At 32.3% G+C, this 16,778-nt stretch overlaps 1 protein-coding gene across 1 annotated transcript; it reads left to right on the forward strand.

The window, feature by feature from the left end:
* The first annotated feature begins 1,778 nt into the window (after nt 1-1,778).
* Nucleotides 1,779-16,555, forward strand: LOC139494003 (uncharacterized). Its single transcript, XM_071282170.1, has 6 exons — nt 1,779-1,878; nt 2,537-2,985; nt 5,026-5,194; nt 7,256-7,447; nt 9,672-9,731; nt 13,193-16,555. Exons 1-6 carry the CDS (start codon nt 1,779-1,781, stop codon nt 16,435-16,437), a joined length of 4,215 nt encoding a protein of 1,404 aa, XP_071138271.1. The 3' UTR covers nt 16,438-16,555.
* Nucleotides 16,556-16,778: the final 223 nt, after the last annotated feature.

The raw sequence follows: 16,778 nt of genomic DNA on the forward strand, positions 1-16,778 counted from the left end.
CAAAAAAATAAAAGGACTCTTGAAAAAAAGGGAGGGCTAAAATAAATTGTCCTGTAATCAAGTACCTATGACTTTTGGTACCTTTCCTTAAATTTTCCAAAAACAACCAAACAATTTACATACCTTCAAATCAAGCTTTAAATGCACGCGATAGTAAAATATGAATCAACGGCCTTTTTGAAAGTGCAGTTTGTATTCTGAAAGATGACACTTTAAATATGTTGCAGTCGTCGCAGTTTTAACAGAAAGGATCGTTTGAGTTTATTTTGGTGTCGGTGATAAAAATAAAGAAATTATTAATCTCAATTGAACAATTAAACTTTTATAAGCTATATTTAACTTGTTTTATTAAAATTACGTCATTTTATTCATTCAACAGAAAATGATTTCAACCCAATATCAGTCAGTATTGATTTGTTTATGTTGTTTCCAGATTTTTCTTTTAATAGAACATACATGACATAGAAAGTATAATTGAATATGAATTAAAGAATATATGTGTCAATAATTATACAACCTGCATGCCTTTTCCGTTTATATTTGTTGATCTTTGACCTGCAAATGAGAACCTGTAATATACATGTATTTAGATCAGAAAATACTTTTACCTAGAATAAAGTAAAGTACTTCAAAACAAATTATTTCAATTCATAATTCAATGAACTGATTGTCCTCGGTCTTTGTACAGACTATTCCACAGAAGTTGAATTAACATAGGATTTTACTCGATTTTTCTTGAAGTTTTATAAAAAAGTTTTACAAATAACAAAATCCACCTTCGTTGCATAGTATTTGCCAGTGTTGTACATTGATTTATACATAAGAAGTTTTTTAACAATCCTGACACATATGCTCTATATGTCTTTAATCAGCTGTTTTAAGTGGAAAAATCTGTTGGTGGTACATTTATCTGTTACGCATATTCTGACCTTGCAATATTTCAACAAGGGTTTCCCCTGGGTCAATTATTTTTTTCGCCACCTCTTTCGCCAAAACAACATATTGTTTGCCAATTTATTATTTTTCTCGCCAAGTAACATATACAATTTTTTCGTATAATTTTTTCCTTTTTTTCACCCCCCCCCCCCCTCCTTCCCTCCTTAATAAGATGAGTTTGACCCGTTGTCGTCTATTATTATTCTCTAAAACTTATCTTAGAGTCTACATTGTAATGAATAAAATTAAACATTTACTTTTATAAAGTAGAACTTTATCTTTAACTTAAAAGGTGGAAAATTTATTATATTTTGAACAACTTTTAAAAAAAAAGGGGGGGCCACTTACTTTGAAAATAGGAAGATATAAGTCCCGGAATATAACAAAATTCTTGGACATGTTTTAACTATTTAATACCAGAAACAACAAAACAAAAGTTTGTATCACTAGAAATTGATCCCTCATTTAAGGTGTAGTCATTACATTGAAGGGTTACTCTCATTCGAGGGGTTGTTCCAAGAAACCAGAAATTAGTAAAAGAGCAAGATGGCTGAAATCATTATAAATATTTGTTTTCGCCAAATTCTTTCGCCAATGACGAATTTTAATCGCCACAACTTTCATTTTTTCGCAAAGTACGAAAATGGCGACCGCCAGCAGAAACCCTGATTTCAACTACGTTTTTAGAATTGATATATGCTCTGTTTACTTTTTTTCTTGATAAAAATATAATTCAGGACACGAATTGAACAGGAACTACTTATCCTCATGAAGGATTCATTTTTACAGATAGCTATACATGTGCGATTTATGGAAATGAAAATTTGAAAGAAAACAACAAAATGAGTGAACCAAACGACCACAGACCATTAATGCGTACAATTCCACCAGACTTACAGACAAAAGTAAAAGATATACAGACAAATGTACCAAGAGAGACAGGTATACAGAAAGTCTGAAACGCAATCAAGTTAAAACCTGCTTTAATTATTGTTAATATCCATGTACAAGGTCTGACTTAAAAACGTGTTGTACTTTAATGGCGTTTTTTTTTTAATTTCATTAAATATTTTTTGTCAAGTTTCTTTTAACTACAGTTGCTTTTGTTCAAAAGTAGGACTGATATTTTCCGAAAAGTTAAACATGTGATTAGTATGCATAGCTTTCATTTTTGTGTCATAATTTTAAGGTGTCAGCGGACTCTTTTGCACTGTTTGTTTGTACAAGAACGGATTAATGTCATTAATTCTATAGTGAGATAAAAATGAAATTGTTTCACATTAATATAAAAATTTAAGTAAAAGAGGGATTGCAGCTTTGTTGGTTGGCGTTATCGTCATTATGTTAAAAATCGCCAAGATATAGCCTTTTTTATGCTAATGCGGCGTAAAGGAACCAACAATCAATCAATCATTATGTTAAAAAAGTTAATATATACTGCAATAATGATTTAACTTAGTTTGCGAATTAACCAATTGCCTTTGTTGTAAAGTCCTTGTACAAACACAGAACACCAAACATAACAGTATGAAATCGACATGATTAATTCAATTGAGTTACAATTGTTATTCTTAATCAACATATAGTAATCTTTTTATAGGTGCCCCAAGAAAATTAGATGAGGAGAAAACATCATGGCTGGTAGTGGGGATTTGTCTACATTCAATTATTTCGCCGTTGCTAAGAACATTTATTGATCCTATTGTTGAAAACTTGTATAAAACACTTGTAACCAACGACACCATCGATACACAGACTTATCATGGATATTTAAAGAAATATCCTTCGAACAATCAATTTTTTCTAAATTATGAATCAATCAACAACAACAGAAATCTGCCGAAGAAGAAGATCAACTCCGAATGGAAAAAAGACTACCAAAATTACGATTACAATATTATGAGTCATGTGGATTTGTCGAAGTTGTTCCTACAGCCTACAATGGCTCATTACTCGGCAATTGATGAGTCATGTGACTCATCTGCTCTGATTAATATGATCATCAACATCAGTGCATTCCCAAAAAAGATACAGACTGATGCTGAACAGGTATCAATTATCTAGCTTGCAATATTTAGATGAATAGGTACTAATCCTTTGCAGTCGGTACCGGTTAGTCTAGAACATAACGTTTGATATAGCTGTAGGAAGAAAGTCGAAAACCTGGATACATCCTTGATAAATTTGAACCATGGTGTAAATTTCCCTGTCCGTTGTCTTTAGCCTCATTTTCATGGTTCGGGTACTTTTGTAACGCTCATCATTATGTATAAAAATTAAATAAAATCATTGCAAGGTAAATATATCCATGCGACCTTAATTCAATTTTGTGGACTTGTGATCAACTTTATGTTCACGTGGTTTGGTCAAAATATAGTGCACTATAATTAAAACCACAACCATACTTCGTTTGTGAAAGAATTGTATTGTCAGGATGTCCGTCTAGTATGGTAAAAAAGTCCTCACACTTATTCAAATGAGTCATTGGTCAGCGTTAACTTTTCGCGATTCGTTTCAATTATCAAGTATGTTAGTCAATAGTTGAACAATATTTGGTGTATGGAATATTATAATATGTACATGTCAGTTGATTCCTCTGATCTCCTCGATTTTTATGGTTCGTTGGTCAATAAAAAAAGAGATGTGGTGTGATTGCCAATATGATAACTCTCCACAAGAGGCCACGGAAACTAACAACTATAGGTCACCGTACGGCCTTCAACAATGAGCAAAGCCAATACCGAATAGTCAGCTATAAAAGGCCACGAAATGACGATGTAAAATAACGAGAAAACTAACGGCCCAATGCTTAGTTTTGATGTTCAGTATTGACCCCTCATCCGGATATGATCAGGCAGAACATACAAGAAATAAATAAAAAGAAGTACGCATATGAAAAAAATATAAATGAAGTTAGAGTAAAAGGAAGAATAACCCAGATCAGTGGTTTTAAACCATTCTCTCTTTTTATGGTTCGTTGGTCAATAAAAAAAAGAGATGTGGTGTGATTGCCAATATGATAACTCTCCACAAGAGGCCAAATGACACGGAAACTAACAACTATAGGTCACCGTACGGCCTTCAACAATGAGCAAAACCAATACCGAATATTAAGCCTTTGTTAGTCTTGTATTATTTTAATTTTAGTTTCTTGTGTACAATTTGGAAATTAGTATGGCGTTCATTATCACTGAACTAGTATATATTTGTTTAGGGGCCAGTTGAAGGACGCCTCCGGGTGCTGGAATTTCTCGCTACATTGAAGACCTGTTGGTGACCTTCTGCTGTTGTTTTTTTTTCTATGGTCGGGTTGTTGTCTCTTTTGCACATTCCCCATTTTCATTCTCAATTTTATCTCGTAGATCATGTTTTGAATCGAATGTCTGCTTTCAGATAACATTGAATAGCATGCCTTTTGTGATTTAAAACAAAGGTATTACTAAATCTCTATTATACTTGAAACATGTATACAGATGTTCCATTGTCTGTATGTTTTCCATGCTTTATTTGCTTTATTTGCTTTTAAATAAACAAATAGAATTTTTGATAACAAGCGTAGTTTCGGAATTCTTATATCATCAATGTTCTTCTACATTGTACTTTATTTGACTTTTTCATTTTCTCGAATCTAGCATCACTGATGATGTATGCTTAAAAGACTCATTTATAAGACATATATATGTGAGTTCTGTGAGTTACAAAATACATTCCGCTAAGTTGTTATCACTTGTAAGCTGTCAATAAAAATCATCTATGTATAGTTATTTCAATTAATGTACTTTTCATACTATGTACTAATCAATTGAAGTTCTTCGGGTTTTTTTTATCAAAGACATTAATTGTCTTAGCCATTTTGACAGAACTTTTTAAAACCTTTCTTTTCATGTTTTTAACTGCATAATTAGTTTCGTCTTTCGACATAATGACGAGTATGTTTCCTTTATTGTAGACGAATTGCATACCAAATTGTAATACGGATATATTTGAATAGTTTAAAACGCAACGTATAGACAAAACTTTTGGTAAATTTGTAAAAAGTGGCATTCTTTTGACTGAATTGATATTTTTCATTTTTATATTAATATTTAGGTACTATTCGGCATCCGAAATCCATGGGCACACTGTGACTTCAGTGAATGGACCTTAGCCAAATATAAACAATCATTCATTTTAATGAAACGACTTGTTGGAAACCTTGGACTGAGTAATAGAGATGAAAACAGAATCCTTGATGAACTTAAGAAATGGGCAGAAAATGGTATTTATTTATTGATAAAAATATATTGCGCGCTTTATTTGTTCATATATTGCAACCAGACAGCTAAACAGCTAATTAACAGCTAAAATTAACAGCTAATTAACAGCTAATTAACAGCTTAAAATTAATATACAATATAAGGTCAATGTCAGAGAACTATATTTTTTTTTTTTGTATGAGGCTAAAAAAACTGGGAAAATGTCAAATACAAAAAAGTCTATATTTTCATTAAGTTGAAATAATATTGTTTTTAAACTGCATCTTAAATTAAGACATTGATAGCTATTTAAATTGTAACACATATTTCAAACTTAACGAACCCCTAATTGGTGATGAAATTGACATTGCACAAAATAAAGAAATGTTACTAAATTTAGGAAATAAACACACAACTAGTTTCAGTATAAAAGAAATTACTTGATTGGACCACAATCATGGAATTCACAAACTGGTGTATAACCTGTTTAACGGGAAAACTCAATCATATTTCTTACTGTTGCGTCAAAATATGATGCCATTACCTGAACTGCAAAAAATAATATACAAAACATAGTATTCTGACAGATATCAATGTCCAAAAGAGATAACATAAACTATATTGTTTTGGTCCAAATACAAGAAGTATCCTTGTCAAATTACTGACAACACACAATTTAACAAATTTTCCGACAATTTGTTATAGTACATTAAATCAAAACAGTGATTTGGGATTTAAATTCAGTCAGGTTTCTTCTTCGTCAAAATTATCTCCCACTTACGGCAGTTCATTTTCACAATGATCGAAGAAATGGAAGCCATTCTAGAGATGACGCGCTGACAATTTTGCTCTTGAAAACCGATAAATTTATCCACATAGCACCATTACGATCCTTATATGTCAGTTATATTTTAAAAGACAAATGTATCTACTAGCTAATGGACATCAGTTAATTATCTTGTCTGCATTGATTCAACGTAAAACTATTGTATAATCGGTTGTCAGGTGGAATTTTTGAAAATTCTTAAACATTTAAAAAATTCTAATTAGATATTTCGATGAAGGTCAGGCTAAACATTTTCAGTGATTGAAGATTATATACCCTAGTTATCACACACACAAAAATATATTTTTCGAAGATATGCATTTTCATCATCCTACTTAAAAGACTGTCGTAAAGTACTTTTAGTAAAAATAAATAGCTATTCGTACACACATACTCTGTTTTTGTGATTCATTCGATAGGTATTTCACTTCACCCATATATTTCATCTTTTCGTACTGTGATTTTTTTTATGTTATCAAGTCAACCTGTAGCTTTGATATATAAAAATGATAAAATCTGAAGCGAGATTATATATAAAATACTCTTGCTTTGTACGTTTTCAAGTCAAAATATACACTTTAAACACGCCCTAACACAAAAAGGTGCACTCGATTTTCTCTTTTTGAGACAATTGTTACCCATTTTGTTTTTTTTTCTTGAGTCACATAATGGAAGGGCAGACACGACAATTACTGAACTAATAGATTGTTCCTCGCCAGTGGTATATTTTTTATAAATCGGAGGTTATGCATTTTCTACATCCAACTTGATAGATACCCATGTCGTCGACTTGATATATAATTGTTCTGCATTACTATATAATAGATAAATTGAAAACTTATGAAAATGGTGTTTTTAAAATAAAAGACTTCGTAATTGAGAAGAAAATTGTCGTTTTATTTGTTTCTATTAACTTTTAAACATTTTGTTACTATAGTAAACTTTACAGAAAGCATTTATCGCCTTCTCTAACAAAGAGATTCGATTATTTTGTTCTATTTCAACTGGGTTTCCGCCTGAATTATGAACACCAGACTCGTTTTTCGTCTTCAAAAAACTCATTTGTGACGCTCAATATTCCTAAGTGTGACAAAGTCAGAAAAGTTCGAAATTGAAGACCACTGAGGACCAAAAATTTCAAAGGGTTTTGCAAAATACAGATAAGATCATCTCTTTCTTGGCTAAAAAACAATTAACTGTAAAATAAACTCGAATGCAATCGCGAATATTAAAAAAAAATATGACCTCGATTTTATAGGTCAGAATTTTCTGAATGGAACAATATCAGGGTTGGAGATAGTGGATGATATTCGCCAACAGACACATGTTCTTAGTGAATATGTACAGATTTTGTGTACGAAGACAGATGATCAGTTTATCAAAGTTCGAAATGAATTGAAAGATATCGAAGATAGTTTACAGAAAAGGATCAGATATTTAGAAAGCGTGAGTAACATAAACAAAACTTGTATAACCATAAAACGCTTACACGCTTATGTATACTATAAATTGTGAATTGATCTTGGTAAACTAATTGATCCTTTCAATAAACTTATTCTAAAAAAGGTTACCAATTCAACACTGTAACTATATCTTTGAATATTGTTTTATTGGTATTGATATTGATTTTGTTATCAGTAAATTAAAAGAAAACTTGATATTCTTGTTAGATACATATGCACATTTATGGATCTACAATCTGTCGATACCTGTATCTTAAAATTGATCAAGATCGTGTTTTTGTCTGACTGTTTATTGTCTTTTCACTTAATCCATTGGATGTTGGATGTGTACTGATTGATAATTTAGTCTTATATGCATGATTAGTTGTTAATGGCTTTGACGAAACGAGCGTCTGGCGTACTTAGTTATAATCCTGGTACCTTTGATAACTATTTGAACTAGCTGTTGTCAGTAACTGCGAGAACTCTCTCTTTATTTAGTGTCTTTTTGATGTTTGAATAAACAAGTACCCGGCCACGTCTACGTCCACTCTTTTTTAATTGTATTTCTATTTGTAACCATCTGATCAGTTAAGAATTATTCAATTGATTTTTATAGTTCGTTCTTATGTTGTACTGTTACGCCACTATCCTAGGTTAGGGGTATTGGGATCCTGCTAACATGTGTAACCCCGACACATTATGTATGTATGTGCCTGTCCTTAGTCACGAGCCTGTTTTCCAGTGGTTTTCGTTTGTTACTGGGTTATAAATTTGTTTCTTATTCATTTTTTTGTACATTTTGCCCATTAGTCTCTATTCCGATAATTTCTTTGAAATTTTGAGATAGCACAGGAAAACTTGTGTTTGTGTTGATGATAGACCACACAAAGACAATGAAATGACGGTTTCTCCCCGGATTTCTCTTCCATGTGCCAATTTCCCGTTCTTGGAGTAAGGGCGATAACTTGCGACGCACGTTTTGTATCCCGATTTCCGCTAGATAAAGGCAACAGTAGTATACCGATGTTCAAACTCATAAATCCATGGACAAAAAACAAAATCGGGATAACAAACTAAAACTGACGGAAACGCATAAATATAAGAGGAGAACAACGACACAACACTACAATGTAACTAACACACACAGAAACGGACCAAGCATCAGACAAAATCCCACGAGAATAACAAATATAACATCAAAACAAAATACATGAATTTGGGATAGACAAGTACCGTGACACGTCTTATCGCAATGTCAATTTACACTCAAAAATAAGAGAAAACAAACGACGCAGCGTTAAATTAAAACACACACAGAAACGAACTATAATATAACAATGGCCATATTCCTGACTTGGTAAAGGAAAAAATGGTGGGTTGAACCTGGTTTTGTGGCATATCAAACCTCGCACTTTAATGGCAATGTTAAATATAACATAGAAATGACAACATAATATTACAGGACTACAATACAAATAAATAGGCAAACGTATTAGACAAAGAAACACATGATTAATGAATAACAAAAAGCATCAGGTTTAAAATTTAATACGCCAAAAACGCGCCTCGTCCACACAAGACTCACCAGTGACGCCCAGATATAAAAGATCGAAAGCGAAAAAAAGTACAAAGTTGTACAGCACTGAAGATCAAAAGTTGAAAAAGGTTGTACGTATACTTCGCCTTAAAAAAAATCCGCATATTAAAAGATGAGAAGTTTTTTCTGAAGATTTATGCAAAGCAGTAATCAAACAATTGTCTATTTATTCCTAGCTAATCTTGATGTTGACAACATCTAGGATTAATCACCATAAATTACATGTATATGAAAATGACAGTTTGGTGCTTTCTTTCAAAGACGAAAATGTTCAATGGTTAATAGTAATGAAATATAAACCAAATCACAGATATTTGGAAGAATGTAATGTTATATTTGGCTATCCAAAATATTTAAGCTTCCAAATTTGTCATACGTTTGATTAAATAAAGTAAATGAAGAACCATATACACTTTCATTAATTTTACATAAATGTAGTAAAACAATCCAATTCATCGATCAAATCTACCAAAAATGTGTACTCACATGTTTACTCAGTGGTCGGATGATTATTTTTCGTTCTTCCTGTAGTTGGGCAATAATAATATAATTATAATAATAATAATATGATTGATTGTTTTGTTGCATGCTTTACGTCAAAAGTTTGGTTGAGTAACTGATTCTATTTTTAGAAAAATTGAAGGAAGAAAAGAAGAAACAAGATGAGAGTCATATTCCACAAAATATTCGAGGTATGAATTTTACCAAAAAATATCTCAACTGCTGACATAACTTAATGTTTTAATCAAATATGTCAACGATGATATAACATTGCAATAACGGGTTTGATTTATTTCAGTTAAATTTTTCAGATATTAAATTACCTACACTTACAAAATTGATATACACACTACAGTACTATTGACATGCATTTCATGCTTCGTTCATTAGTTTAAAGACATACCGAGTAGTACATATTAAACTTTTTTTTTAAATCATTTGTCCAGAAAATAATATAAATTCTTTTTACCTATCTGAAATTCGTGTTTGATAAGAAAGCTCAGGTACTTGAGAAAAATTGCCTTGCGTTCGATCAACTAACGTTGTGTCAGCTCATCGATATAATCAATATCCAGTACTGGTCAGTGATTTGAAATACTGTTGATTCATTTCTTTTTGTGGATACACATTTTCGTAGATTGGATAAAATTTGCATTATCGAGTATGTTCAAATATACCCACAAATGCGACGGAATTTATTATCCCACGAATAAAAATGAATCACAGTAGTAAAGTTTCGTATGCATAGCTGGGTATTTCAGTTTCGTTTTAATTCGAAGCCGCTTTAACTGAATCATTGCTAGGTACTTTTAAATAATTATTGCAAAAAATATGAAAAACTAATGCATCTCTTGTTTAAGATAATACTTGGTGAACAATCGTATAGTTATTTTCTTAGAAGTATGATTATTATTAAGGTCTTACCTTTAACTATAAGAAAGACCTTACTGTATTTCTTCTGGTTATTATAATTATTCTTTCCGCCAAACTTTAACGACATTTCTCAAAAAAAGTAAGCGACATGTTAAAATGATAGTTGGTATCTAGTATTTGTTGACCAAAAGCTATCTTGTGGTGAGAGCACGACCCCGTAACATTTCCTTTATATCGGTTATCCGTAAACCTTGTTATCATTTTAACTCCGTAACCATAACATGCAAAATAGGTAGAAAAAAAACAAAGGGTGGAGTTTGTTCAGGACCAGACCCTGGTTCTTCGTTAAATATAGTTGATAAGATTCAACGACTTATTGGAAGAATAATGCCCCTTCGAAAATTATTCGATGTCGGTTGGCAATTAAACTTAAGAACCATAAGTTGTAGCCAACTAGAATCTTCCCCAATGATCATTAATTTACGTGACTATGAAAATTGACCTACGGTTAAAGGTCAAGGTCATGACCTAGATTTTTAATGTAGCTTGTTATCTAATTTACTCAATAACCGTAAAAGATGGCTGATAAAATGTTATAGCGAAAATATCTGTCGAGTTCAGATCTACATTTGCTATGTGAATTCAAACTTTTCGGACCAACTATTATGGACCCAGGAAACCAAACTGTTTTTCGGGTCCGAAATGATGATTTTTTTGTTTATAACTCATAAGAGGTAAGAGATAGAAAGAAACTTTGAATAACAAAAATGTTCAGCATAATAAGATCTACAGAGTTGTTCAGAGGTCTATGTTCCTAACAACGAAATAAAACACCTTAGCAACCATATATTTTTTTAATTTAGAAGGCTATGAATTATATAAATATGAAATTTTTAATACTGGAAATGACATTTTTGTCCTTAGCAACGACATATAAGTCCCTAGCAACCATAAAATTTTAAACTAAGAAAGCTATCAATACAGGAAAAAATGAAAGACCTTTCAATTGTTCATGAACAATTGACTTTTTAATTCATATCATTACTATTTAGAGTTGAAAAAAAAGTATTCAAGAAACATGTGAGCAAATCTTCTCCAATGGATTTTGGCAGTTCTTTAGAAGCGGTATTGCACAGGATTTTTTTTTTTTCATAATAGGTAGATAGATAGTTTATTCTCATAAAACCATGCCAGTACAAAGGTTACATATTTGCAGCTTATACACACAATAATTAATTTTGGATGTAACGCGTCTTCTTGGCTTTTATTTTATTTGTTTATCAGCTCATAGACATAATTTAGTCATGTGAACGTGACGTCACCAACGTTTTTTCATGGTTTACTACGGTTTAAATTACAAGAAATAACTGTAATATTTTTTCTGTCTATTCGAAATAACATAAAAAATGTGGTGTACACTTCAAATAATTCGAATATGCGGGTTCTTAAATGTGCATCACATTTTTTATGTTATTTCTTAATAGACAAGTAAAATATTATAATCATTCCTTAAGTATTTCCTTTTAGACAGTTTGTTCAATTGAACATTCCGTAGGGATTAACAGAGGACAGTGTGTTACGCAATTGCTTGTCATCAGTTATGATTTAAAACTTCGATGGAAAGATATTCGTTTATAAATTACCATTAAAGTCTCCGTTTATATTCGCTAATTTTATATATTTTACCTGTAACAGGTTGCTTCGTCTTACAATAGTACACAACAGAGAAAACTAACGAATAAAACTAGGGGGATCTCAGGTGCTCCGGAAGGGTAAGCATATCCTGCTCCACATGTGGCACCCGTCGTGTTTTTCAATAAGATTCTTTTACTTTCTCTAATGTTTCTTAAATAGTTACAACGAATAATGTTTTTTTCTTGCATGGACTAAATGTTCAATCCTTATTCTAATAAATCAAGATCCGTTTTAACCAATAGTCTAATCAGTTGCAGTAGCATTAAAAGAAAAATGATCAGATTTAAATGATTAATTTCGTTATGTACGGCTGAGTAAATACTGTAGCAGCATATTATTTTAAAAGTCGGAAAAGGTTTTTATGTTATAGTTAATACATATTTTAAGTTTTTTCTTGTCATAAAACTATTTTTAAACTTTATTCTTGAAAACACATAAATATCATTCATGTCGGGGCTTTATAGCTTATTGTGACGTTTTTGTATTTTGAGGACCCTAGGCCGACTTGTAATGGCTATGTGTGCTTTATCGAAACTCTGATGTATAGTTGTCTCTTTGACAACAATATCACATCTTATTATTTTTATATAATATAGTATCAAAAATATATATTTTACAGACTGACAATTCCTTGAATATTAATCTATAATCATTGTTAGATTAGGCCGTTAGTTTTCTTAATTGAATTGTTTCATATTTACATGTCGAGGCTATTATATCCCGATCATACGGTATAGTTTTTCTCATTGTTAAAGGTTTAAAGGTTGTCTTTGATTGCATACAAAAACTTCATTTGAAATTTGGTTGAAATTTGTCTCATTTGGCAATCATACCACATCTCTATTTGTATTTGTACTGAAGAACTGAAAAGGTATTGACATTTCAAATTTTGATGAACTAAGACAATTAAGAGTTGCTACGTTTAAAATCACTGTTTTAGTAATAAGAACCTGTACGAGTAAATTGAAAAGAAATAAATTACTTTTGAAAGTAGTTGTCCCGATTTCTGTTCAAAATATTGCAAAACGATAATGATTAAAATTCAAAACATTACATTAGTGGTTATTGTTACCTCTATTTTCAGCTCAACATGTACAAGAAATCAGCGAATGGGAGCAAGACCAAAATACTTTTGTTACAACCAGAGCAACACGTCACATTCTGAGATCTTTATTATCCAGTAGCTGTATTGTTGTTTCAGGTAGCTCAGGTTGTGGTAAGTCTGCAAATATACACCATATTGCCCTCCGCTTACACCACCGATATGATTATGAGATAATACCTGTTTTAGAAGGACCGTTGGATATCTTGCATTTTTACGATATGAATAAAAGACAAGTTTTTGTGGTTGATGATATTTGCGGAAAAGAAACTTTCAATGAACAGTCATTTCAAAACTGGGATTTATTTTCCTCCCAACTACAGAAAAAATTTAAAATTTTAGAAAATAAGGTAGAGAATAACGATGAAGACCGTGTGTTGGGTCCAAAATTACTTATATCCTGTCGATTACATATTTATAAAGAAGCACGTTTTCAACTTTTAACGTTATTCACAAGAAAGCACTGCAACTTATTATCACTAGAGTTTTGTCTGTTGCCAAAAGAAAGACTGCGTATTATGAAGAAATACATTCATGAGGACATCATTAAATGTATTATGCAGCCCCATGGGTATGTTGACTTTTTTCCATTGCTCTGCAGATTGTCAAAAGAAAAAGAAAAAGAAGAGGTCATCAAACTTTTCGCAACTCCAGTGGAAAGTATTCGAACAAATATTAACCACATCATATCTTCAAACAAGAACCAATTTTGTGCTCTTGTTCTGTGTATCTTGTCTGATAAATTTAATACAGATTGGCTTAATTTAAAAACAGTTCCAGAGGGAATGAAATGCAAAATTCAAGATATTGTTATGGAATTTGAAATAGACTTACGCAGAGAAATGTCCAGAAATGCTTTAAAATCTGGTTTTATCACATTAGATGGTACCTATTTAAAACAAATAGGAACAGAGTATAGAATAATCCATGACAAGATTTATACAATGGCAGCCCTAATTTGTGGCCATCACCTAACAGAATGTTTTATTAAACATGCTTCTTCCATTTTTGTTCGTGACCATTTCTGTTTTGAATTTTGCAAGACAGTAGGCGAAGATAATATTATTCTGTCTGGAGACAACGAAGAAGAGTATTTCAAAAGGTTGCTCAGCGATTTAAGAAAGTATAGCATTACTAGTACATTCCATAATAAACAGTTAAGATCTCAGTTATTTATAGATAGGTTAATAAGGTATTTTGAAAGGAGTTATGAGACAAAAGAGTTATTGAAGAGGATGAATGAAGAAAAAAAACACATTGACTTGCTATTTACAACACCCCTTACAGAGGCAGCATTTGTTGGCAACTTTCGTTTAGTTAAATTTATGGTGGTATCCCTTAAATGCAATGTGAATAGAACAGATATATTTGGGTGTTCCCCTTTGTACAAGGCATGTAAAGGAGGAAAAACCAATGTAGTTAAACTCTTGTTAGATAATAGTTGCGATGTCTGTATATGTAATCGTTTTGCAATGTCATCGTTGTTTGTGGCCTGTGAAGGAGGATATGCAGACATAGTAAACATGTTAATCGAGAACAATGCTGATGTCTATCGGTGTAACAGCAAAGGAGAGTCTCCATTGTATGTGGCCTGTAAAGGAGGACACATTAATACTGTGAAAGTGTTACTTCAGAACAAGGCTGATGCCTCTCGGTGTGACAATAAAGGACAATCTCCGTTGCATGTCGCATGTGCTGGAGGTTATATAGTCATTGCTAAATTGCTTCTTAATATAAATGCTGATGTTGTTTGTTGTACCAAATTAGGAGCGTCCCCATTGTTCCTGGCATGTCAGGGAGGATATACAGAAATAGTGAAATTTTTACTTGAAAACAAAGCCGATGTCTCTCAGTGTAACACTAAGGGGGAGTCTCCATTGTATGCGGCATGTAAAGGGGGATACACAGATACAGCGAACTTATTACTTCAAAACAAGGCGGATGTAGTCAAGTGTACCACATTTGGAGAGTCTCCATTGTTTGTAGCCTGTGAGGAAGGACATACAAATACGGTTAAACTGCTCCTACAAAACAATGCTCTTGTTGTTCAGCGTAACAATAATGGACAGTCTCCCTTCTTTGTGGCATGTAAAGGAGGACATACAGACACAGTTCAATTGTTACTCAAGAATAATGCTGATGTATTGCAGTGTAATCAAACAGGGGAGTCACCATTATATGTGGCTTGTGAAACAGGAAAAACAGACACAGTGAAGTTGTTGCTTGAGAACGGTGCTGATTTGTCTCAGTGTGACAACGAGGGAAAGTCCCCTCTGTATCTAGCCAGTAACGGAGGACATACAGATACAGTTCAATTGTTACTCGAGAATAATGCTGATATATTGCAGTGTGATCGAACAGGGCAGTCTCCATTATATGTGGCTAGTGAAACAGGACATACAAATACAGTGAAAGTGTTACTTCAGAATAATGCTGATGTTTCACAGTGTGATATGGATGGGCAGTCTCCATTTTATGTAGCCTGTGGCGGCGGCCATAAAGACACAGCGAAACTGTTGCTGCGGAAAAATGCAGATAAATTTCAGTTAAACAGGTATGGGTGGTCCCCATTACATGCAGCTGGTAAAAAAGGACACACAAATATAGTGAAACTGCTACTTCTGAACAATGCTGATGTATCTCACAGTAACAATGATGATGAATCTCCATTGTACTTGGCCTGTAAAGGAGGTCACATCGATACAGTTCAACTGTTACTGCAGAACAAGGCTAATGTCTGTCAGTGTAACAGTAATGGAGAGTCTCCATTGTATGTGGCATGTAAACAAAGACATGTAAACATAGTGCGTCTGTTACTAGAGAGCAATGCAGATGTCTCACAATGTGAAAAAATAAACGGTTGGTCACCCTTACGTGTTGTTTGTGATCCTGAGCGATCACAATATTCCATCATACAAGATGTAATATCCTTTGTCGAGCGTGTGCAAGGATTAGAAAATTTTGAGACAAGGAGTATTGAAATTGTAAAACTATTAATTAAATGGAATGCAGATGTTGAAACGTGTATTACAAACTGTAAACCACCATCAGAAATTCTTCATCTTCTTCAGACAAAATTAAATCATGATAAGGGTTTAGATCAAACAGTCAACCCAGGTTTGAGGGCAACGGTAATAACATATGTCAGCAGTTTAAAATATGCGCTACAAAAAAGTGATATACCGTCAATACTACAAATAGCTACAGAAAACATTAGACATGAATAAATTAATGAAGTTATTAAAATCTTTACCGATTGGAAATGATACGGATGGTAACTTACAACTTAGTTGCCTAGCATAGAGACAGGGAACATTTTTAGACTTTTTTCAAGATTTTATTATTACTGGCATAATATTAGCAAACTGTTACTAATTTCAATTGTGTATAATTTATCGTATCTATCTTTGTTTAACGTGTAATGCAATATTGCAAACTTTCTCAGCAACGTCTTTATCTGATATAAAATGTTTTTTTAAATGTTATCAATTTCATTTTGCAAACATATGATGCTATTTAAATTAAAAATTGCTGTAACATACATTTTTTCATTGTGTTTATAGAAAAC

This window comes from Mytilus edulis, chromosome 11 (assembly GCF_963676685.1).
Source record: "Mytilus edulis chromosome 11, xbMytEdul2.2, whole genome shotgun sequence".
Taxonomy (NCBI): Eukaryota; Metazoa; Mollusca; class Bivalvia; order Mytilida; family Mytilidae; genus Mytilus; species Mytilus edulis.